The sequence below is a fragment of the Thunnus thynnus genome, chromosome 8, assembly GCF_963924715.1.
Source record: "Thunnus thynnus chromosome 8, fThuThy2.1, whole genome shotgun sequence".
Taxonomy (NCBI): domain Eukaryota; kingdom Metazoa; phylum Chordata; class Actinopteri; order Scombriformes; family Scombridae; genus Thunnus; species Thunnus thynnus.
The window spans coordinates 30,022,240-30,047,572 of NC_089524.1; the positions used below are offsets into that span (position 1 = coordinate 30,022,240).

General features: G+C 39.6%; 3 protein-coding genes and 1 long non-coding RNA gene across 4 annotated transcripts; 3 read left to right on the top strand and 1 right to left on the bottom strand.

The window, feature by feature from the left end:
- The first annotated feature begins 694 nt into the window (after positions 1-694).
- On the top strand, positions 695-6,228 carry LOC137188295 (large ribosomal subunit protein uL18). The gene is made up of 8 exons (XM_067597901.1): positions 695-826; positions 1,309-1,378; positions 1,469-1,584; positions 1,781-1,915; positions 2,389-2,591; positions 4,569-4,746; positions 5,732-5,820; positions 6,085-6,228. Exons 1-8 carry the CDS (start codon positions 824-826, stop codon positions 6,179-6,181), a joined length of 891 nt encoding a protein of 296 aa, XP_067454002.1. The 5' UTR covers positions 695-823; the 3' UTR covers positions 6,182-6,228.
- Positions 6,092-14,765, bottom strand: LOC137188294 (divergent protein kinase domain 1A-like). Its single transcript, XM_067597900.1, has 5 exons — positions 14,504-14,765; positions 8,255-8,389; positions 8,014-8,121; positions 7,761-7,937; positions 6,092-7,607 (listed from the first exon to the last, which is right to left on the bottom strand). Exons 1-5 carry the CDS (start codon positions 14,615-14,617, stop codon positions 6,795-6,797), a joined length of 1,347 nt encoding a protein of 448 aa, XP_067454001.1. The 5' UTR covers positions 14,618-14,765; the 3' UTR covers positions 6,092-6,794.
- A 169-nt stretch (positions 14,766-14,934) lies between these two features.
- LOC137188296 (uncharacterized) lies at positions 14,935-22,648 on the top strand. Its single transcript, XR_010929348.1, has 5 exons — positions 14,935-15,279; positions 15,374-15,437; positions 18,548-18,617; positions 19,686-19,757; positions 21,144-22,648. It is a non-coding gene; the product is annotated as an uncharacterized lncRNA (long non-coding RNA).
- A 105-nt stretch (positions 22,649-22,753) lies between these two features.
- Positions 22,754-25,102, top strand: si:ch73-389b16.1 (coiled-coil domain-containing protein 18). The gene is made up of 2 exons (XM_067598139.1): positions 22,754-23,877; positions 23,983-25,102. The coding sequence occupies exons 1-2, from the start codon at positions 23,697-23,699 to the stop codon at positions 24,198-24,200; spliced, it is 399 nt and encodes a 132-aa protein (XP_067454240.1). The 5' UTR covers positions 22,754-23,696; the 3' UTR covers positions 24,201-25,102.
- The last annotated feature ends 231 nt before the right edge of the window (positions 25,103-25,333 follow it).

Consider the following 25,333-nt stretch of genomic DNA (forward strand, 5'->3'; position numbering starts at 1 on the left):
TTAAAACAAAATATCTTTACATTCCAGGGGTCAGTATATTGAGTTTCAATTATCCAAACTGAATCAGAATCAGAATCATCTTTATTGACCAAGTATGTTACGATACAATAAATTTGACTCTGGTTTAGTGGCTTTCAGTGTACTTACACAAAAATAACAACACAACAATATTCAGAAATATACACAAGGAATGACTATATACAGTTCTCTGAACTGTAAAAAGGATACAAATAGTGCAAAGAAGTGAAGAGTGCAAGGAGTGATGAGATGAATATGTATCATTTGTAGGTGCAGTGTTACAGTGTTACAGGGTTATTGCAGAGTGCCTGAGTTAACTGTTTGTAAACATATCCATTGTACCATAAATCATTTATATATAGAGACCCTATGAACAAATCCCACAGATGACCCATGTTGTGGCAAAAAAGCTTTTTGTTTTGGTCAAAACACTAGAACCGCTGACATAGCTTGCCAAAGTTTTTGTACTGGCTGGTGTGTATCAGCTAGTATTAGTTAAGAAGAAACTCATTTATAAACCAAGTTAGTGAGGGTGTCTGATTTTTACATGAATGAATGTGATATTTATCCATAATTATGCTGATATTGAGAATGGCTTGAAAATGAGTTGTTTAGGTAAGTGGCCGCCCCGGCTCGATAGGGGGCAGAATGATGAATCCTCTGCAGCATGGCCTCTCTGCGGCTCATCCTGTGACACGGTATTTACTGAGCATGCGCACGTCTATCTTCCTTTTTCCAGTGCAGCGGAGTCAATCGCCGGTCTTTGGCTCCGGGCTCCTTCATAAGGAGACGAAAAGACTGCAAAATGGTTTGTAATTCGTCCCAATATGTGCCTACATACATACCTAACACATACATTGTGAGCTCTATGGTGTCAGATGTCTGAAAGCATGTCGCTGATGTTCAGATGAACATAGATTCAGTCCCGCTAGTGCTAACCTGGGGCTGCTTAAACGTGGCCTAATGGCCACCTTAACAAACTCACTGCTTCCTGTTGCCTGTAAACTGCCTTAATGTGATATTTTCATCAGTATGTGACCATTAAGTTGTAACGTTCACGTCCCCTGAATTTCCACTTACTACAGCTTACCATTAGCCCGTTTGCTGGTCGTTAAGTCGTTCATTTCCATTGGCTCAACTTGCTAATGTTAGCATGGAGCACCCGGTGACAGTGACAACCCAGCTAACTAACATTAATTTAACAACTACGTAGTAAAGCAACATAAAGTGTGCTTTTGTTCCACTGGATGTTAATTCCTAATGCTGAGTGAATTGATGTCCTTTTTGTAGGGTTTTGTTAAGGTGGTGAAGAATAAGGCCTACTTCAAGAGGTACCAGGTCAAATTTAGGAGGAGGAGAGGTAAGTAACCCCTGCCTGTTATCATATTAATGTTCAACTGTTGGGGTACACAGTCATTTGTAAGTAACTTGAAGTATGTGTTCCTTTCAGAGGGAAAGACTGACTTCTTTGCTCGCAAGCGCCTGGTCGTACAAGATAAGAACAAGTACAACACACCTAAGTACCGGATGATTGTCCGTTTCTCTAACAGGGACATCATCTGCCAGGTGAGCGTTATGTTTTTATCCAAAGGGACATTGCTCTCTCTTTGCCTTTACCACAACATCTGAACTTTTGTGGGACATTTCATTCATGCTTTAGAGCAATTATATGGTCTAATTTGGCCACTAGTGAAGATTTTTGCATTCCATGTAAGCAGCGTCATGACTGTGCTTTTAATTTCCGATTATCTGATTGTTGTAGATCGCCTATGCCAAGATTGAGGGTGACATGATCGTGTGTGCGGCCTACTCACACGAGCTGCCAAAATACGGAATCTCCGTGGGTCTGACAAACTACGCAGCAGCCTACTGCACTGGTCTGCTGCTGGCCCGCAGAGTAAGTATACTGGTCCTTTTGAACCCCACATTTCAGTGTTTTTAAATGTTGGAGATCCAGGTAGTGAATGGTGAATGCCTCACTGTGTTAACTTCCACTGAAAGTTTTCAAGATGAGTCACTGTAAAAGTAAAAGATTGGTTTTGGCCAAAGAAAATACATTCGGGGCAAATTGTACTTAACAAAGTGTAAGTTGCATTGGTGTGACATGTTGAACATAACAAATTTAAAAGTAGTTTAAGGTGAGCTTAACTTAAGTTTTTCAAGTAGTTTATTATGTGTAAAATGTGAATTTTGGCACTAGGGCATGAAGAAACTGATATATCTAAATTAATGAAATACTGGCCCAAGTACAAGTCATTATCTTACTGGCTGTTAAAGGGAGTTTTGTGTAAAGCAGAGTAAAAGTTCAAGTGTTCCTGAACCAGATATCAATTTAAATCTCATGAATGTTGTAATGTTGGGTGTTCTCAGCTCCTGAACAAGTTTGGCCTGGACAAGGTGTACGAAGGCCAGGTGGAGGTGACAGGTGATGAGTTCAACGTGGAGAGCATTGATGGTCAGCCAGGTGCTTTCACCTGCTACCTGGATGCTGGCCTCGCCAGAACCACTACAGGCAACAAGGTGTTCGGTGCCCTGAAGGGGGCTGTGGATGGAGGCCTTTCTATCCCACACAGGTAACCTGTCCCTCTAACCGTCCATAACATGTTTAGATTTGCTGTGCTTGGTGCTGCGGGCTATATGAGAAAATGTGGTTTCACTCGAAAATGATTTTGTGCTTGAATGATGCACAGTCTTTTCAAGTGACACCTTGGGTGAAATGTTGCATCATTATCTAATTCAAGGCTGTAAAGGCCACAGAAAGTGTTTTTATAATGCGTCAGTGTGGTTCCTTTGTCCTTCTGGTGTGAAATTACACCATCGGCTTTTTTTATTGGAAGACAGTTTTGACATGTCACAGTATGAAAAACACAGATTTAAATAATTAATGAAGGCTAAATTTCATTTAGCTGCCTCAGTTTCAGGGTCCTGTTGGTGTGCCTGCTGGCTCGCTGTCACACTGTCATGGTTTACTGGGACATTTGAATAGAACAAAGTCATGGTTAACACCTGTGCTTTTCCTACCATGACAAGTGAATGTCTCTCAAGCTGATGAAGTGTGCAGGCACCCTGTCCTAATTGAACTCAGTATGAAATAGCACTGGTACAGTGAGGAGTGCTGTAGTTTAGTGAATTCAACTTTAGAATGAAACAGTTATGTTGAGTTTATCGTCTGTCAGACTGATGTGAATGTATTTCCAGGCATGTGCCCACGCTGCTTTGTCAGATATTGAACTATGATTGGTTTCATCTAGTCTATGGCAGCTGCTTTTAGTTGTCTCAAACAGATTTTTTGCGTGGAACATCTAAATATCACTACCAACACTCTTCTTCCCACCCTCAATGACTGCAGGTTGGACACTGCCCACATTGTCTAAAAGTTATGTAGTGATATGGACGTTTAAAGTCTGTAAACCTCTGTGGTAGTCTTGGTTTAGCAGTGAGGTGTATGAAACTCTACTGCAGGCTGGAGTCTTAACGGTGACAGATTACACCGTGACAAAAGGCTCAAAAATGTGTTCAACAGGAGTTGAGTGCTCGCTCAGTAGTTTGCCTGCATTTCCTAATTTTAGAGTGGTTATAGTAGAACAGTATCAACTGCGCTCAGACATCGGGCTCACAAGTTTGTTTTCGCCGTCTAGGCAAGTTATCAGTCACCTGTTGAATTGTTCGTCAGGATAAGAGACTGAATTCTGGATTAATTGGCCCCGACATCCCATCAGATGTGTTTTCCTAAAGGTGGCAATTAGGAGATGAATGTAATGAATAAAAAATGCAAAACTTTCATATATGCTACATTTCCTATTGGTATCTGTATGTGCAGTTTACAGTAAATACAATATCTGGCATACACAGACCTGATTACTGGCAGTACTGTGATAAGACATTCAAAAAGTAAATCTAGTAAGTGCAATAAAATGTTGAGAAAAAAACACTAAAACACGACTTCACACAGATGTTTCTCAATACCTCAAAGTGAACTGAATGTCAGTCATTCGGTTCCAAAAGATCAATTTAGGTTTCAGTTCAGGTTTAATTTCCAGTAGTTCTGTTTGTACCTAGCTAAAGCATGCTTTTCATTTGCAGCGTAATGGATCTCACTCACACGGTTGTTTTCGTTTTTATTTTTTGTCTTAGATTTAAACGTGTCTGTACTGCTTGCTTGAATTAATGCAAAAGCAAGTTGGATACAGCAGGTGGCAGTCTGACAACTGACATCAACCCAGCTTACCTCCTCCCCCCCTATTCAGTCACCGTTTAGAGTGTAAAAGAACAAATGAACACCCGGTGTGAATGCAAACGGCATTGTGGGATGTTTCCTGCTGACATGTCAAGATAGAGCGTATAAATGACACCCAGGTGGAATTTTGATGTAAAGCTGTTTTAACAGCACATGATTGAGGAAAGATTAATTGTACATGCCAAAATGCATTTCATTATCCCTTCAATTAATTATGCCTCTAAGATATCTGGAGGCTCTGTGGGGTGATTTTGAATATTATAATATTGCACTGAACCTGGAGATTTACCTTTTTTTTTCTTCTTCTTCTCAGCACCAAGCGCTTCCCTGGGTATGACACAGAGAGCAAGGAGTTCAACGCTGAGGTCCACCGCAAGCACATCATGGGCATCAATGTGTCTGAGTACATGAGCTACCTGATGGAGGAGGATGAGGATGCTTACAAGAAGCAGTTCTCCCGCTTCATCAAGAATGGAGTCACCCCTGATTCGGCAAGTCCTCTTTACACACCGTTAATGTGCCTTTCCACTCGGTATTACGTCCAAAAACAGTCAGTAGATAGGTGTTCTTGAGTTGACTTCTTGATCAAATAAAGAACCCTCGGAAAGCTTGAGTGAAAGTATGAGCTCATGAGCTAAGAGCTTTTAATTATCAAGGGAAATTACTTTGTGTCATTAGAGGCAATTTTCACACATTGATATTAGATTTCAGGGTCATGGTGCGGTCACACCATCACATTCAAGAGAGAAAAAGTGAACTGCAAAATAATTTGAGTTGGGTCCAGTCGCTTGTGTTAGATGATGCATGGTTTACCATTTGCAAATGCATCTTGGCCTCCACAACCAGCTTTAATTCAGCCATAGCTCATGTTTAACTCATCTTTTGTCTAATTAATTCATACTTATGAACTTGAAGTGAGATTTATATTTTCAAATGTTGCACTCAGATTGAGATCATAATTGCCTCATGCAGATGATATGGTTTTTCATCACATTTAAGAAGATGACCAGTTTACAAATCCAAGACCAATCACCATGCCGTGTAAATAACATAAAAAGTAGAACATTTGCCCAAACAGTGTGCTGTCAGATGGGCTTTTGTGTGTATTGGGACTTGGGCCACAAGCTACACCAGCTGTTCACACTGGAAAGGAGGCAGAAAAGATTTGGCCACACAGACTAATGTGGGAAACGGCATCACAGAATGCTTGTTAAATCATGCTTCATGAGATATGGATTTGTGAAAACAGATGTGGTCTGAGGAGGAAAATGACAAGAGCTAACACAACCTTGAAGCTACGAGACCAAAGTCTGAAACGACAACAGAAAAATACAATCATATAAATTCATCTGCTAAGAAACATGAAATTCTGTAAAATGTATTTAGTACGACTAGTGAAAGCGAAGAATGAATTTACACCCATATCAGATGTTATACATTTTTGGGCAGGAGATTGACTGGTTGTCTTTCTTTCAGATTGAGGAAATGTACAAAAAGGCTCATGCTACCATTCGTGAGAACCCAGTCCATGAAAAGAAGCCTCCCAAAGAAATCAAGAAGAAGAGGTAAGACAATAAAATGCTGACATCTTAATGTTTCAAGTTTGAGATCTTTGTTCTAAGACCTCATATTTATCAAATTCATTTATATAGATTTATATTCATAGAGGTTGCAGGTTATATTGATCCCCTATGTGAACTATACACCCATAAGGCTATCGTACTAAAACAATTTGGAATCAAAGTTGAGCCTAATGACATACTTGGAAGGCACAGATATCAGATATGATAAAACAATAAATGCTAATTGTGCTTGTTTTTGTGACCTAGATGGAACCGTGCCAAGCTCTCTCTGGCCCAGAGGAAAGACCGCGTCGCCCAGAAGAAGGCCAGCTTCCTCCGGGCTCAGGAACAGGAGGAAGATTAAGGCGTCGGTCCAAATTTGTTCTAATAAATATGTTGAAAAGCGTCAAATCTCACGTGTACTTTTTATACTGTACTTTATCTATCATTAACAGTGTAAGGGGCTTCACCCTTTTTAATTTGAGATTTAATTTTTATAGGATAGTTATTGGAAATGACTGCATAGTTGATTTATCCAGTGATATTTGAGCAAATTGACGAACCTCCCGCCCAGAAAAAGTGAGTCTTGTCAAGTGCTGATGAGTAAAGGAAAACTGTAAAGTTAATATAAAATCAATGAGCACAAATTACCCAAATGACTGCAAAAGTTGAAGCAAGCACTCACTGTTGAGGCTTATCCAATTAAGTCAAATTTATTAACCATTAATATGGTTTGAAAAATTGTCACTTTTCTCCTGTACATTAGGAAATTTAACACATGATTTAAGCTGAAATTGACTTTCCTTGACAGAACGAACCGCTTCAAGATAAGATACTGATACATGTAAAGTTGAATAGAAAGGAAATCTTATCTGCATAATGTCCTCCTGTTCTCATGTGAAAATGAGTCCATTATTTTACTGGAAAACTTAAGGGGACAGATGTAGGTCTTTGTGCTTCTGTGCAACGCCTGCTCGTTAAGAGTCTTTTGTATGAGAAATTTTCTTCCATAACAAAGTCTTTAGATTGTTCAGAATAAGCGAGTGCTCAATTTCCATTTGTTCTGCTGCACCTTTCAGGGCAATGCAGGCGTACAGCTGCTTCTCGAGCTCCTCGCTCACATCAGATGGTGCACCTCTCAGAATATAGTCCTTGAGTGCGTCACAGGCTTTGGCTAAGTTTGGCCTGGTGACCTCAGGCGTGCAGCGGTGCTTGGTGAGGTCACAGGAAGTGAGGCAGTCAGCCCCATAGAGACAGTCCTCGTCCACATCGCAGCGCTGTTGCCTAATGCCTTCTTGGAAGATGGCCTCGGGAACAATGTACCGTGCGTCCATCACCTTCAAATCATGACGGTCGTTATAACCGAAGCTGGTGGCGCTCACGTCGCACATGAGGAAGCTGCCAAAGGTGCCGTGGAAAACGTCCTCAACCAGTTCCAGCAGGCCGATGGAGATCTTTGCCTTGTGTGGCCATGAGGGAGTGAACCACTGGTCCATGCTGCGGCGCAGACCCGCAGGAATCCACACCTCGATAACCCAGGGTAGACTGACGCCGTACAGAGGAGAGTATGGCACCTTCTCCATCACGTACAGGTCTCCACAGAAACCCAGTAACTTGGGTGTGTGCTCTCTGTCTTGTAGCACTAATGCCAGCAGGAACTCGTTGAGCTGCAGCAGAGCCCACGTGGAGCGAGCCTCGGGCAGTGAGATATGGCCGTCCCTGTTGGCATCTGCTATAGACAATACTTGAGTTGCCAGGTCTGCGAGGTTGGTCTGATCCCCCACTTTGGCCTGTAAAGAAAGAAAATGAAAAAGAAAATGTTTGATAAACCTAAGCCTCTTGGGTATTTTATTACCTCAACATGTTTTTACACTGCTATTGTGATGCTGGAAGATGAAAAAGCTTAAAATTCAGTTTTGTCTAGAAAATGAGGGATTCCTGACCTTCAGGTGGTTGAGGATCATCTCTCTGAACTTCTCCACAGAGGTCCCCTTGGTGGGCTTGTTGAAGGCCACAGCCTCCTTCCTGGGCTCCATCTCAGTTCCCAAATCATAATGAGGAGCTTCCTCCATCTGGCATTTAATGACCCCCTCCAGGTCTCCCCAGCTGCCCGAGTACACCTAAAATAATCAGAGTAAGGTATGAGACAAGGCCGGATTATTAACAATCTGGCTGTCTGGTTTAAAAAATACTGACCTGGCTGTTGGGCTTGGCAGTGAAACACTTCCCTAGGTACAGCGTGTCTTTCTCACACAGGCTGCTGCAGGCTGAGCCGTCAATGACTCCTTTTCTGTATTTGTCACACTGTAAACACAATGGAAATATTGGGTAAGCTGCACAAGGGTGTATGAGTTGTAAAATCGACTAAACTTGTTAAGAACAGTTTTTTTTTTAGGGCGCAGTCTGGATGGATGGATATAAGAGATAAAATACTCACTATTGAATTTTTGCACTCGTGCCCACGACACAGCTCTGTGTAGGAGGAGTACTCCACATACACTATCCAGCTCCCCACGAACACTGCCAGCCAGGAAAAGAACAGGTACTTCATATGTAGATAAGAGAATCTGGCCTGTTGGAGACATATTTTAATGATTTGTATCACTGCTGGAACGAATGAGAGCTTGAAAAATGACATAAAAGTGTTAAATTCCAGGAGCTAACATACTTAGATTCAGTGTTGTCATATCTTCTCTAAACAGAAAACTGCATCGCCTTCTCGCTCATTAAATTATCTGCAGGGTAGTGTGCTTTCTTTGGATGTTTGTGGTACAATATAATGGCCAGGGTGATCTGAGGACAGCCTGTTAAGTTGTATTTTACAGATGACACAGATCATGATGGAGATTAATTAGAGGATGAGAGTCATGTTGTTGCCTGAGGCCGGTTCATCAGTCCCTTCTTTCATGTGAAGAGCACACAGTGAGCTCTAAACATAAACACTTTTTATTTAGTTTTTTTGTCTAGCAAACCACTGGCCTTTGCATTAACCTACGTATTCTTAGAGGCGATGTTAAGTCGGAGGATAAATGCACAATACACTACAGGAAAATAACAAAGTTCCAAATTTGCTGCCTCACACACTTAAAGTCAGAGCACTAAATGTTCACTATTTAAAAGGCTACGCCACCAATATTACATGTAAAAGTCTGAGAAAGTGACTCAAGTGACATAACTTGAATAATCTCAGTTTGAGCTTAGAATGTACAATATCTGACCAGAAAGTGGAGGAGTTTGAAAGACACCAGTATGTAGTTTACCAGGCAAGGAGATGAAAGAGTTGCATAATGGGAAATGTAGGATCCAGTGTTTTAGGAGCTTGACCCACATAAGGGTATCTGCTTGTCTTATTCTGACAATATTTTAAATTCCCCTAAAGTCCCCTAACTGTACTTAGCTGTTTGTTTGAGTAATGCCTCTAGCTATGAAACAGTATTCATAAAATAATTTCAGTAGGGAATATGACAATAAATTATTTTGTGGTGGAACATTCATATACAACCTAATGTGAAGACTGTAGGCACATTTCTTTAAAGCAGGGTCCCTTCATCTCAGGACTATTATTAATGGAAAGCAGCACCAAATTATAGGAAAATGTTAAAATGTGTGTTTTCAGATATCACTATCTTATAAAAGTCAATATGGCAAACTTTTTTATTGTTATGATAGTCATTAGGCCTATCAGTGGGGAAACAGGCCTGTAAGTGGAATACAAATTAGAGACTCCAAACTGAGTTGTATCACAGAGTACATCATTAATGAAATTGCTTCTAAATAGGTGCTCCGTAATTAACAGTAAATGCTGTTGTGGTCTGGCACAGCAACAGTGGGACATTTAGAGCAACTCCAGACTCATTACCTTGTCTTTTGATTTTCTTTCTAATTCCCCAACCAATAAATACAGACTGCTTAGATCCATAATGGCAATTCTCCAACTGGAGAACATTAGTGAGAAATAACAGACTTTTTAGCAGTCCTACTTTCCTGTCTGTTAATGATTCTTGCACTCAGTACTTGACAGTGATGGACTCCCTTGCTTCTACCCTCTGCTCCTTTCACTTCCAATTTTCTTTATTGGCATAAGTCTCTCTATCTCCCTCCCCTCTTCTTCTTTTTCCTTTACGTAATACCCTGCACTTTATCTATCTGTGATCCATTTGACTACTTAAACAGAATATAGCTTGTCGGTCGCTCTGCTCTTTATACATGCTTTCAACGTTATTAAAAAAAAAAGCAAATTTAGAAGCACAAATATAAGGTTTATTTTCAGTGTTGAAAAGAGATTAGATTTTTATTTGTCATTCGTGTCCGTCGCCAAATGGATCTTCCATCCATTTTCTGCTTTTGACACCAGAGATAATGCAGAAATCGAGCTTTCAGACAGCCTATATGCCACTCTCTAATCTCATTTCTCTCCATGCAGTGACCTGTAATCTTATTTTAGTCTATATGAGTGTATTTCTCTGCCACCAGAGTCATAGCTGCCGTTGAGGACATGGGGTTGTGTTCTCTTTTTTATTTCTGAGAATTGTTGGATTTTAACAACTTGAGGAGTGTATGTTTTGTAATTACACAGTGGTGGTATTTAAAGGACAATTCTGATCATTTTAACGCCACACATTTGGCCCATTGGGCTAAATGCTCCACTATATTCACCAGCTAGTTGCTAACTTTGTTGTTTGGTGCTGGGCAGGTAGCATTCAGCTGGTTTATCAGAGCTTCTTTAACTGAAAACTGGTGCCTACTGTGGCGATGTTGACAAGAGTGGCGAGACTGAACCAAAACAGTAAAGTTGCGAGCCGTAAAACCAAAACAATGAGCTGAAAGATGCTAAAACACTGAGGGGAGCCTGGTGCATAGTCAGGTAATAATGCTCAGTGGGTTCATCACTACCAGCGACTCTTCATACACATACTCATTTGATTCATTATTAATATAAAAATGTTGATTAGAACAGCTTGAAATTTGCAATAATATTAAATGAAATAAAATATAACAAAGGAATTATATATTGATAGTATGGAGGGGCTTTGAGGCAGCATTTATGGTAAATAAAATGTACAGAATTCACAAATAATATGAGTAAACTGTTACTTAGGAAAGTCAGACTTCACAGACTTTTCATGGTGTCTAGTCAAAAATTCTTAGGTGGGTGCGGCTGCATTTTGGACTCATGACTCCAGTAATGAGGGGTTTTCTAAAATCCCAAGTACAGTCCTGATTTCCACTCACATCTTTGATACTGACATGTCTCCACCTCTTTTATTTCCTTAATCAATATCAATATTATATAATATTCAAATCAATAAATGTATATATTACGTGCATACATATCGTCCTATAAACCTGCATCATAAATAGAAAATGATCCAATTATCAATGACAAGCTATTTAAGCCATGCTATTTCAAATCAGATTTTTCTACAGCTTTATGTATTGATTGGTTTACTTACAAATCTGACCATGCTGGCCCTCAGAAAATTTAACAGCAGTGACCACACAAGTGAGTGCTGTGCATACCTCCCATTGATTTTTCTGTAGGTGAAATGCATCAACAGCAAAAGCATTATGGAAATAACACTGCATGAGGAAACAAATGTATGGTTGGCCTTCCGATCGATAACTTGTGGCTTTCATTTCAGCTCTGGACGATTCTATCTCTGGGATTACGTATTGACCCTTTGTGAGGGGAGAGTTACACAAACATGGCTAATGAGGTGATATTGATTGTGGCTGCTGTGACAGCTATTAATTAGAGACTGACTGGGAGCTGTGGCTGTATGCTGAGGTGGGCGGAAAGAATCGGTCTGTCCTGTCTGGTTGAACTCTGCTAGACCCACCCACGGCCCTGTCAGAGAGCTGGAGCATTCAAACCATATTAACCTTGAATGTTCAGCTGAACTGATATTAAGAGTATAAAAAATAGATATACAGAATATGTACCGTACAGGTACAGAATGCCAGCTGATGTTGAACTACTGAGGCAGAGAGGAGATTAAAGCTGATGAAGAGCAACACATTACTGTTCTGACACTGTTTTTGCAGCCTGCACACCATTCATCCATTATGTATGATTATAAAGCTATCCCTCAGAGGTTGCTGCTTAATGGGCTCCGTTGGCTGCTGTGCAGAGTAGAGAAAGCCATGAAAACAGAAGAAACATAAGACTGAAGAGGGCTGGGAGACTAAACAATATCACTAGCAAATATAAAAACAGTCATGCAGTATGCACACAAACAGTGATCCAGGTATAATGTTGATGGAAATGACCACCTGAGAGAGTTGCGCACCAGCAGCGGCTCAGCGTGCTTCTCCGCTTGTCACAGAACACAGACTCTCTGAAGGAAAAAAGGATGCCACACTGTCTGCACCGACACTACAAAGATCTGACTCATCACAGTCCAGACAGCAGGCAAACCCCCCACCACTCACACACACACACACATACAAAGCACGCATTGCCATGCTGACTAAATCCTGCGACATTGACGCATGTGAAGTTCACTTTATCAGCAGTTTTTCCATCTGTGGTGACGCTGTAAGTCTAACGATCCAACACCAAGAGCATGTTGTCAACACAGACACAATACACGCAATAAATGCTGGCGCATGTTATTCTTGTGGGGACTGCAGTTTCCTGTTAAGGGAAACTTGCTCCCATATCTGAGCCAAGAAATCAGAGCTGTAGTGTGCAGAGACATCCAAGTAGAGAAGGGCGACTGAAGGTTTGTCTCCAGCATAAATGTGGTCAGAATCAAAATTCTAAAATCTATCAAATCAGATTTTTACCAAATTTTAATTTCCATACACAAGTGTTAAATAAGTTTCCGCTCAGCTGCAGTTACAAGGCTCTCTCACTATCTCTCATATACTGTCTCAGCAGTGAAGAAATATGGCCAACATGTCACTGTCAGCAATTGGCAGTTTGTGCAACTTTATTCATTAGTCATCATAATTTCTCAACCAGTTCAGAATGCAACAGTCTGTTTTGGAGACATTTTTTTTTTTTACTGGCACTGAAAATCCATTATTGTTGGTGCAAAAGGCTGATGGCTTTCTATACAAAACACTACATATAGGTTATTTTAAATGTAAAATACTGAAAATAATATGACATTTAATTCATGATATGAAGACAGGGAACCTGAGGAAAAAATAATACAACAATGACAGTTTGAAGTAGGTCTGCAAAAAAGTAATAATGTTTACATATTGTGGTAATTGTGGAAATATCAAATTGCTGTCATCAAGTGAAATTTCCAGAAAGAGCAAAGTTCTTAACAAAATGAAGATCAGTCTCAGTAGATGTAAATATTCAGCACCAGCTTGACTGATGGACAGTACAGTTCCCATTTGGCATTACATGCTTTTTCCAACTTACTTTTAAACTCAAAGCATGTGTTTGGAGCATCTCTGCAGTATGATATGAAGACATTTTATCACTTGTTGAGGGATGAAAATGCTAAGCACTATTTATCAGTATATTTGATTGTAATATCTGCACTTGATTGTAAACTATAACTATGAAAAATAAAAGAGAATCCATATTAAATTGTTAGCTTATGTGCAATTGTCTGTTTTTGTGTTTCTGTGGAAATAGCTTCTCTCCAAGGATCACTGAATGACACTTCTTAAGTTGTCACTGGGAGGCTGAGGTGGCCTAGAAAACTGAGCGATGCACTGGCTGTCCCTTGAGACTGGCTGTCTCTTCCTCTATTCGCTACCCTTGACAGTTTTTTGAGTCTAACATACAGGGGCACAGGCAGGAAGCAAGCGGCAGCAGCTGAGATGAGACTATGTTCGACCAAAATTAGTGAAGCAAATAGTGGAATGCTTCAAAAATATAGATGTAACCGAGCTTTAAAGAATAAATGCAGTCAGAATAATCTGGTGATGTAGGGAGGCATTTTTACCTCTCCATTCAGCCGGAGACTGTGTTCAGGTCGACTTTCTATAAATGATCTCTGTTTCCTAAATCTGGGTTTCTGAGACCTCCAGGTGTCCTTGGGGGGCTTCCCCGGCAGAATTTCATTTTACTTATGAGAAATGCCACTTCACCTAATTTCACTCACTGTTGCCTCACTGTTGCACAATGTTCTTCAACAGATTCCCAGATGAGAATCATCAAGGCAGCATCATATCAAATGCAGCTTGCATGGCATGAAAGCTTTGATAATGGTTTCTAAGTAAGTGATGGTAAAGCAGCGCACAACTCACACACTCACATCCATCCTCTATAGCAAACGAAATGTCACACAAAAACTACTGAAACAATATTAGACTAATGTTATATAATGCGATGATAAAACTTTTGTAGCCTCAGAGACAGCCTCACTTAAATGTATGACGGTACCAGCTGGATGCATCATGGAAGTGGTTGCTACAGCAACGGGGATCAGGAGGATGGTTGATTCCTGTCGAGCCGTCGAGCATCAAGTGACTTTATGATTCAGTCTGAAACGTATACAGTAATAGCCTACCTACAAATTACCACCAATCTGTATGCAACATATGAAGGTCAAATCATTAAATAGTAGAGGCTGTAATAATAGTCAGTCGCGTCGTCGCTTGTATCTACCCGAAACACCCGAGTGTGTAAAGACAGCCTATAGCCTGCATACACAGAGCCGGGGTGGATTCCCAGTTGGACTTTCCACCGGATAAGAGGGATTTCCCAGCAGCTTACCTGGATGTGCAGAGGCTTTCTGAGGAGCCCCCATGGAAACAGACCTCTTGCCATGGCAGATGCAGACCATCTCACAACAGCCGCTGAAGGAATAACAATTGGCGTACACTTCATACGGTGTCAGGCAACGCCTACTGGACCGACCCTGGAAAATTTCCAAATATTTAACATTATTAATTCAGTCGGCAGCAGCGTGGATGCGCGCTCTGATGCAGCGCGGCGGCACACTGAGCTGCGCCGCTGTCTGCAGCGAAGTGAGGCTCATGTACTGGCCATGATCACTTGTGGGGCATTTTGACCAATTACAGAAGGAGGATGGGTCACAGCATGTAACCTTATGTGTTTCATTTTCATTTTGGAAAACAGCTTACATGCTGGTTTCATGTGTGCTAGGGTTTCTCGAGAAAAACTCTTCATTTAAGGGAAGTTTGTTTTTTTTCTCTTAAAAGCAGCTTTTTGTTTTTTTTCGAGGGATTTTTTTTGGCTCTATTTTTGGGAATTGGCTGTAAATTATTTTAGCTCGGGGTTTGATTTCGCAAGTGCAGTGTCCGCAAAAATCATATTATGTAGACCTACTTAGTTTATTACAAGTGAAACTATGAAATAAGACGTTAACTTTAAGACAACATCGTGTGGCATCATCAATTTCACACATTTTCACACTTTTTTTTTAGGGTAAATATTCCATATGTGAATTTTTCCACATTTGAGAAATAGCCCATATATTGTACACAATATAGCACAGTGTTACTAGTGACCTTTACTAAAGCTAACTGGTATGTCTTTTTTTTTCTTCAAAGTACCAGTGCAAATAAGACAAATATAGTGCAAATGGAGCTGAAAGATGTGCAAATAATATGTCATCCACAGGATGAGGATATCAGGATATTTCCCTCAGGACTTGGTAGAGACCAAGATAGAGCTGAGAGGAAAGGTAATATTCATCAGGTGGACAGACACATGACTCCAAATGAACAATAATGTTGCTCCTCCTCAGCTGGATGTGTAAATAAGCAATTATAAACATTCATCATAACAACTTTTTCAGGTGATAATATGTCAATTTTGTGTTACAGCGTGTTCCACTAATACCCACAGACTTATAATACATTAAGTTATACAGGTATGCAGAGTACTGGATGTCATTAAGCCTGATTATGTTTGCTATAAGTGATTTTTTATTCAAGTGAATTAACTGTAAGCTAAAGATGAAGATGTAATTTACCACAATGGTAAGATATTAGGCAGAGGTAGAGAGAAAATTCTGAATTGACCCACTTGCTAGCTCACTGAAGCTATAAAGGGAGCTTAAAAATTTTGCTTTGCTGCATTTTAAAATGACCTTACACAAGTTACCCCAGTTCCCAGGAAAACTGGCTTCAGGGGAGATTTGTAATGCTTTGCTGGTTTAAAAACAACACACAAAAACAAAAAGTCATTTCAAGCAGACTATCACAGTCTCATTGGAGGGTAGGGCAAATCTCTTGAGGCACTCTTGAGGGACATGGAGTCCAAACTCTCACAGCTCAGAGGGAATTAAGCTTGTGTCAACAGAGGAGCAGGAAGGAGGATGAGAAGCTTTCAGCTCCAATACCACAGTATCATACCTCCTTTTGATTTATGATTTATGGAGTATAGGCTACATCTGTATTCAATGTGTGTTTTTCTTCTTGTTATTGCACACTTGTCAACAGTAGAAGTAACATCCTGGCAACTTGTCTTTATGCGCACAGATGATGTCAGACGCACTATATTTGATATCATTTGCATAATAATAAGTATCATTTTAGAAATTTAGCATTTCTCAGATTCTTACCCTGTTGTTTCTGAAAAAGTGTTTGTAACTGATGCTGCTGTGGGATGTGAAACCTCTCGCTGGCATCTTATAAATGAAGAGATACGAGGCTGCATCTCAAGGGAATGCACCAAGGAAAGATAATAGGCACTCTGTTATACAGTACATTAATATGAACAGCACATGCAGTACCATCCATCAAACAACACAACACCACAACACAGCAGTTTGTCTTGACAGTTAGATACGGTAGTTTCAATGGCACAAGAATAAAGAAATTATTTATAGAGAGAACATTAAGACAAGACAAAAACAAAGCTGGCATCAAAGCCTGCGGTATTTGATTTGCTGAGAGTTTGAAGGAGAGTTTGGAGCTGAGAGGACAGAAACTGGAAGCAGATAAGGTGTTTCCTGCGATTATATAATGCTGATTACCTTGAGGCACTCTGAGTGGGCAGATAAAAAATTCTATTTCCATATAAGAACAAACAAATAACAACCTTGCTGATGCAGAGACGAAGGCAGAGGCGCCACTGAAGTACACAGAGAATATAGAAGAGAAAAATTCCAATCTCATAGTCCTCTTTAGGTGCCTGATGAAGACAGGTGTAGATAATTATGTATAAACGTCTTCTCCGCAAACATAACCTTTCAGATTAATTACTGCACTGGAAGACATCTGCATAGATTCCAGATTTTCATGCCTAAATTCAATTTGCCTTTCATTAACAGCAATAATGCTTGTTTAGTCTTACAGCCCACACCTGCTCATTACCTTGACCTTCCATTAACATCCAGCAAAACCTAATAAGTAGCCTTGGTAACATATGACAGGAAGTGTCCGTCCCACAGCCCATCAGAAATCATCTCTCATCTCAACATTTCTGATTTTGGAACAATTTGTACCTGTGATGCAATTATCATTGACAGAGATCATGAGGTGTTTGCAGCAGTCGATGTCTGAGGATTGATGACTCATTTTAAACCCTCACATGGAGGCTAAAAGTGAGAACGTGATTCACAAAAGTTAAATATTACATTATTAAGCCTGCATTGACGAGAGAGCAGACAGACACGTAAGATATAAGTGTTGTCAGTCTTCCCTCTCATGGTGAGAGTTCTGTATTACAGTTTTACGGCCATAGTCAGCTTTCTTTGAAGTCACTCTGGATTGCTCAAGTGATGAGTGTTGTGGTGGGTTCAAGTCTGGAAAATGTCAGGAGCTAGAAGGATACAAGAAAGAATTTTTTTGTAATTATTTTGTTGTTTTTTTGCGGTGGCTCTTGTCTGTGAAGGTTTAGCAGTGACTGGAGGGATTGTCAGACTTCTAAAAGCAAAACAGGAAAGAAAAGGTCCAGTGTGGAGCAGATTACCAGGTTGTTAAATGGACTGACTGATTTTTATAGACTACTTCTTGTCTGTAAACCATCTTTTTCTTCTTATAACAGGCAGTCACACTGTGTCATGCTTAATTTCATTTAGGACCATGAAATCCTGCTTTTATATTCTGTTTATGATATGGGGAAAGCACCTCTTTCATTTGCACAATGCTCACTAGTAAAAATATTATACATATAAACCTGAATTACTCAAATAAAATCAGTAAGCTTTATTAACTCTTATTAGTAACATATGTGTACTCTGCATGCAGGACACGTGTCCTTTGAGTCACATATGTTTCCAAACTAGCTATAATTCCTCAGTCATCTCTGGTAAGGAGGCACAGATGATTTAATATTCTCCAGTCAGATTTGACTGGTTCCGTCAAAACATTGAACATTACATTTGGGAAGTTACAAATTTATTCACGGAGCAGCATTTCTGGAAATAAGCCGTTTTCACTTAAAATGACACATCAGATGGCGTGTATTGCTTTGAGTGTGTTTTATGTAAATTTTATGTGATGAGATACAGATGGAGACACTGAGGTATTATTTAGAGTGACCTTTTTATGTCCTACTCTCTTTCCTCTAAATGTGATGGATTTTGAAGACCACAACTTGTGACAAATTGAACTGTTGAGCAGCAAAATTTTTTTTTTTTTTAGATTAGTGCAAAATGACATATTAGAAAGGGTAAAGTAGAGGTCATGAGTTATGTAGTTGTTTAAGTTAACAGGAATACTACAGTATGTATTAACGTATTTGTACGTTTGTGTATATGTGTATGAAAGTCTGTTATAGTATGTCTTGTATGAATGTGACCAACTATCCTTTAAACTTGTGCTGACCCAGTACTTCCTTCAAAAGGTCTTTCACCACAACAACACAGTCTGAGATAAGAACTGGGTCAGATGGAAGAGCTGCAGGCAGAGCAGAGGTAAGGAACATCCATAGGAACAGCTTTTATATGTGAACTCAGCTGAAGCACCAGAGCCTCAAGACTTTCAGGGCACTCCACACCACAGCAAGACACGCTGCAGCAGAGCACAGACTTGTTGACACTGAACCACCAGATCAGGTTCAAATGTGATCAACAATGCTATATGTTCTTTCAAAAAATCTGTCATGTGCATGTATGGGGATTTCTGGGACACAATCGCTTCATTGTAGATGTGAAGTGTTTCAAATGTATTCACTCACATTCTAACACAGCAAGCTTTTATGGGTTCCTCTTCAAACAGAATTGCCTAGAAGGAAGAGGTGTTTTTTTCTTGAAATAGATCCCATATAATTTAATGACATTTTGTTTTTTGTCCCCCCCCTCCTTTGGGTTTTAAAATTACATTGCTTTATTGGAAAGGAAGTAAAAATGTGACTATGGCTAAGTAAGATCTAATGGATGAAACAGTCCATAGTATAATATTTTATTATTTTGTAATTGAGCCACATGGGAACAGATATTCAATCGGTGTGTTTGAAGTAAGTGAGAGCAACAACTCATTTTACAGTGATTTTGTATATATTGTACCTATTGTTTGTGTGTATTTATGTTTTCCCCCTCATCAATATAATATAGTTTCTTTTTTGTTTCTTCCTTCAATGCCATTTTAACTGTACCTTGTTCTATTTTATTATTTTATTCTATTGTAATTTAAATCATTTGAACTTTGTATCATTTTTCTCTGTGTGTAGCACAGAGGGCGGTGCAAATACATTTCATTGTGCTTTCCTGTAATGTATAATGACAATAAAGATGAACCTTGAACAATTTTACATTCAGTCTAAGTATTAACTGAAGTTATAATGTTTCTCGTGCTACTTCAAGTCTGTTTACTTAACTGAGCTTCACTCAGTCAAGATACCATTGCGGCCAAGCATGTCTGATCTCGATTCTCCTCAGGAGCTGACTGTATTGTATAGCATTCATGGTTTTATAAGGTTTGGGTTTAAGTTTACAAGAATAAAAGTTATTTTGTTTGTGTTTCTGCATGTGGCCGGCCTGAAGGAAGTGAGGTGGAGACACAGAAAGTGCTAGTCACACTGAAGAGAAGACAAGAAGCCACAGAAAGCCCAGGAGGTGAGTGACCTTCATGCAGAGACATGTGGCAAAGTAATAATAGCACAGGAAGTTGAAAACTAAGAGCATGGCCCCCAACCCAAATCACTCATTAAAGTACAATCTAAGTAATCAGGGAGAAGCTTACATCTATTTCTAATCAGTACCTACTGATTAAGCTCTGCTTGACGCCAGAGAGATGTGCATATCAGTGCATACGACAGAGAAACAGCTGAGGGAAGAGAAAATGCTGGCTTTGATAGCACCAGCAACACAGGAACCTGACAGACTCTAGGCTAGGCTCTATTTTAATTGATCAAGGTACAGCACTGTCAAGTTTGCAGCGTCCAGAGGACCTGATGTCTCCCTGTTGCTATTTGTTCAATAAATCTTGACACTATAATTGCAGTGCACATGTGGATTGCCAATCACACTCCCCCTGCTGTGCCTCTCCTCCCACTGCATCTCATAGCCAGTCACCAAAACACCAAACAGGCTCAGGCCAGGAAAAACCCGCACTGTGCCCCAGGAAAATACCACTTCACAACATGCCCTTACTGAAAATATATACCCTATGAATGACTCCCAGTAGAGGAAGGCAGCATATTAACCCAACTGTGACCCAACTGTAAACAAAAGGGTCAACCCTGTAACAATGCAAAACTGGTACCTGCATGACTCCTAAATTGATTGACAGGTCTGGACTAATACTAGACAACAGACAACAGAGTCTTATTTATTAATGTTTTCTGTGGTTTTTAAAGGTTTATTTAAAACACAAATATTTGTGATTATGGTAAAACAGCAACCACTGAAATCTAAAATCTAAAAAATCCAAATAAATAAATATTTAATGGGTAAATGCATGTAATATTGTACATATAATAACTACAATAAGACATTCTTTACAAAGACTTTGGCGTTGTAACTAATGACTTTATTATGGGTTTAGCTCATTATAAAGTCATGAAGTCATGGGTCACTTTATAAGCCATCAGGTGTGCAGTTATAATTAATAGTTGGTCATTAATAAAGGGATAGTCTCCACTAAAATAATCCAGCACATCTTGTTTATAGTGTAATGTTATCAAATGTGCAGCAGACTGCAGTTCACATACTTCAGAGCATTAAAGTGTGAATAAGGGATGGGAGATGGGGGGCATTGACTGGAGTGACTGGAACTCATGGCTACTCCTAGCTCTCCATGACACATGGTTGGTCACATGGTTGCATCTGTTTGCTTTAATATGTCTATAGTTTATCATAATTGCTTTATTGCTACATGTACAATATGACTATGGAACAGTTCTGCTGGTCTGTGGGATGAGATAAAAGTAAGCTCAATTTAATATAACAAACTGGAACATTACATGCATCTAACATGCTCCTACTTCCTCTTCAACTTAGAAGATCACCTTTATGTATCCTGACCACTGTCCATGGTACTGATCTTGGGGTCACTGAGAATGCAGCAAAAAGACAGGATCATTGTTGTGTTTTCTACTGTATTTGTGCCTTACTGCTCTGTATTTATTTTGGACATGCAGAAACTGGTTTGCACTCCGCTCTTCATTTGTGAGGACTGCAAAGCGTCACTGTTGATTAGCTGTTAAAATAGTGTGATGCCTCTAATGTGTGATGATGAGAAGATTAGTTACACCCTTATGTTCCACTTTACCCAACCATTTATGTGCAACTCCTATATGAACACAACATTCTCAGATGTTGGGCAAAGGCTTGCACATGCGACTAAGCACTTTGCCAAGCCTGAAACAAAAAGGTGTGTTGAGTCTGAACATGCTCTATTTTTGTGAATCAAGACTTAGAACGCCATTGTCAGCAAAATGGAATTAAAGTAAAGTAAAAGTACTCATTATGCAGCAGTATGATATTAATACATGTTATGTGATTTTTAATGAGTTTTTTCTTTCTTTTTAGCACAGTTAATATGCAAACATTTCAACTGATAGTCTTTTGTTTTTTAGCAAACACTTAATTGCCTGACAGTTGCATGCAAATATTAGTGCACACATTTTAGTGAAACATCATTAACTCTGATATTTGCTTTATTTAATTTATGTCATACCTTTGTTCTTTCTCGTGGTTCCACGCTGATTTCATGGATAGCGTAGGGTTAACTGTTTATTCTTACTGCTGTGTGTGTGTCTTTGTAGTTCAGCCTTAGTCTGTATAAACCCTCTCTTTGTGGCATTTGTTAGCTCAGTTATGATTAGTTCTGTCATAAGTTGCTGTTTGTTTAGTTGAACTCAATTTAACTTGAAGAGTTTAAGAGTTCTCAAATAAATTTCTCTGGTTTTCCTATATTTGTATTTTGCATAATTTGCTACTTTGTTAATTGCAAGTTAAGTTGTAAATAAATTACTATTTTTGCTTTTCACACCTTGAGCCTTACTGCTTGGTCCCTGACAATGATAATTACTGATGCATTAACATGTAAGCATCATTTTAATGTTGTAGCTGGTGAGAGGGAGCCAATTTTAATTAATTTACATAAATTTGGGCAGTTTATTCTTTAACAGTTACAATTATATTTTATAAACTGGTCATGGGTTTTATATGTGCAACCAGGTGGTAAAATAAAAATATCTATGGGAAATAGTCCATGTGGATCAAGTTGTCTGTTGGGGATCCTTACTTTGGACAGCAGGGGGCGGGGATTCACCATGTCTTGGAGTGGGGTTACCCTGGGTTAACCCTGCTGAGTGGTCAGGGAACACTGGGAAAATACGGCAAGTACAACATAATGTGCTACTTTTCTCTTTTCTCTTGGGCAACACAAATAAAGAAACAACAGAGCACCTGTTTTATGCTTGTGACACGATCCAAAGCTTATGGAAGTCCTTGTATGATTGGCTGAGCTCCAAATCCATACATATAGATTTCTTCTCTTTCAAACGTATCCAGGAAGAGATCTTGGAGAATAGCAATTAAATTCCTAGGTAATAATATCATCATCATAACAAAATACTATATACATAAATGTCATGGAGTGGAGGTGGAGGAGCCATGAGAAACCAGTTTGTGAGGAAGAGACTATTGTAATCTACCTCATCATACGAGACAAGATTCTCTCCTTGTGCTGGAACACCAATAACTATCAGAAGCATATGAATAAACCACAGTCATTTTCACCCAGCAGAAGTGAATGCTGGCATGGCATGTGGGAATAAGCATGACTATTGTGAAGTTCTTTCACATGCAGCTGGATAGCTTTTCATTTACTTTCTAAGTAGGCCACTGACATACACGCTGACTGACTTCCTCCACTTATGATGTGGTATGAAACCAGATTACATTGACTGAGGGCATGTTAAGATGCTGCTCTGTAGCTGCAGTTTGTATCATTTTCTACTTTCTCATTATTATGTCATGTTTGGCCTGTTTTTGCTTCAAATGCTCAAAGTATCGTGCTCACACTCATGTAATGTCACGTATAGCTTGCAGTTGTCACTGCTATGGTTTCACATTGCTTTCAAGTTCTTCTTCAGGTGTGACTATAGATGGATGTTTTATCTGTTTTAAATGATCCAAAGAGTTGGGACAAACTGGCCAACGTCTGTTCTTCCTAAGAACTTTGTCATCAGTGAGTAAGTGTAAGAATCCAATACAAAAATTCGAATCTCAGTTTTGCTCGAGGGCTTTGTGAAGACAGTCTTATGACTTGCCGATTGTAATGTTGTGCACTGAGAGTTGGCTGTTTTCAGATGACTTCCAGACATGAGCTGGGGTTATGGCCTATAAAAAGCCATGTATCACCAGCAGTGCAGTACATTTGCAAACAAACCAGCAGAGAAGAAGAGAAGCCTACACTGTTCAGAGGTGTGAAACATCATTGGATGTTGAAATCAGTTTCAGAGGCATCATCCTTGTGTCTGACATTCACTGAGGTGCTGTGGTGTTGAGTTCCAAGTCGTGCTGTTTAGATTTTTACCACTTAACATGAGTAAGTATGGTAGTGAACTGACTCAGAAGGAGAAGGAGTTGCTGAAAATTCGTCGAGACAGTGACACCAAAGCCGCTGAACTTGTCAAGATGGAGAAGATGCTGCAACAGACCAAGAATCTGTTGGACAAGAAGACAGAGTCTGGTACAGAGAGCATGGGCTACCAGGAGAACATGGGTGTGTATCACAAACACAGTATTGTAATTTAATCTTTTAAATGCTTTCAAAGACTCTTGTTGGTGGTTGTAGTTTGTGACTGTGTTTTCTCGTTGCTTGTTGCAGTGGAGGACCTAGAGGAAAAGGTGCGCTCCAGTAGGCGGTACAGGAGAAACTCCCTCCATCACACGCAAATGCTGGAGAGCCAGATGAAAACAGTGAAAGGTGAACTGGTGGGAACGCTGGACCATCTTCAGGAGCTGCGGAACGTCCTGCGCCGCTCACAGCAGAAAGCAGAGGAGCGCAAAGCCACGATGGAGAAGCTGGCAGCAGGGCTCAGGTGAACCACCTGCTGAAACCAGGCCTCAACCTTTTCAAGCTCTGCTACGCCAACTGAATATCTGACCCCACATTTTACATCTTCCATCCTGCTGTGCAGAGTTTACATCTACAATAAGAAGACCGCACCCATTCTCTGGTTAAATGGTAGAAGAAAGAGACTTGAGCTGCTGTGTTGGTCCTCCATCTGAGTGAGGCCATGACATCCGAAAACTACATTTTAGAAAAAGAAAAAAAGACTGTTAGACAGCCTGCTTCTGGCAAACGATTAGAAATATATTCTTCTTTCTTTCCTTCCCCATTTTTGCACCTCTCTCATTAAACTCTTCTTTTGAAGGCTTGTGGCTTTGAAGGCTTTGAATTTGTCAGTTTTTGCCCAGCACCTGCTTCTCCGTGTCTCCTGGAAACATTCTGAAGATGATTATAAGTCACTGGTGCTTATACCACTGGTCAAGACAAAGAACAGGTTTGAGACTGAATGTTAAATTCCTACATATGTAATTCCATATCTCTGTGATGTTATAAAATCATTTTACTTCTGAAACACAGAGATTTCTCTTCTCAGAGGCAATAATGAATGTGAGTGTTTCCTTTGGGTTAGTTGGATTGGATTGGGTTGTCATTTTTGCATGCTCATCCGTTTATGAAAAGGAATTATCTCCACAATATCAACTTTATTTGGACAGTTTTTATCTCCTCACAGGGATCAACTGCATGTTATGCTTCATAAACCCAACTTTGCTCATATTCCTACAGTGCCGGAAACTCAAATTGTAATTACAATATGTAACTTAATTATCATTGTGATGTTATTAAATTCTTACAAATTGATTCATCTCATGTTGTATGAATTGTTTCTTGGACAATAATAGCTATATTTGTATCTACATAGAGTATATCCACAGAAAATGTGTACGATCAATGGTATTAATATTTTTGCAGGACTAACATATAGGAAAAAAACTGTTCAGATTTGTCTGCTAAATGAACTATGATAATTGATTGACAGGGACACAAAAATAAATCAGTCTTGGATGTGAACATTAAACACAGTATTACAGCTAGATCTGAAGACTCAGATGCAGAGATGGAGAGAGGGTGTGTTTTGTAATGTATCTTCCCCCTGATGACAGAAAAG

Excerpts from the sequence above, each read along its gene's own strand:
- LOC137188294 (XM_067597900.1), bottom strand. The coding sequence starts at position 14,617 with ATGAAGTGTACGCCAATTGTTATTCCTTCAGCGGCTGTTGTGAGATGG. Across the intron at positions 8,390-14,503 it reads GAAAGCCTCTGCACATCCAG|GCCAGATTCTCTTATCTACA; the intron begins GTAAGCTGCTGG and ends TGTCTCCAACAG. Across the intron at positions 7,938-8,013 it reads CTGCCAAGCCCAACAGCCAG|GTGTACTCGGGCAGCTGGGG; the intron begins GTCAGTATTTTT and ends TGATTATTTTAG.
- LOC137188295 (XM_067597901.1), top strand. Across the intron at positions 1,916-2,388 it reads GTCTGCTGCTGGCCCGCAGA|CTCCTGAACAAGTTTGGCCT; the intron begins GTAAGTATACTG and ends GGGTGTTCTCAG. Across the intron at positions 2,592-4,568 it reads GGCCTTTCTATCCCACACAG|CACCAAGCGCTTCCCTGGGT; the intron begins GTAACCTGTCCC and ends TCTTCTTCTCAG.
- si:ch73-389b16.1 (XM_067598139.1), top strand. The coding sequence starts at position 23,697 with ATGAGTAAGTATGGTAGTGAACTGACTCAGAAGGAGAAGGAGTTGCTG. Across the intron at positions 23,878-23,982 it reads GGGCTACCAGGAGAACATGG|TGGAGGACCTAGAGGAAAAG; the intron begins GTGTGTATCACA and ends TGCTTGTTGCAG.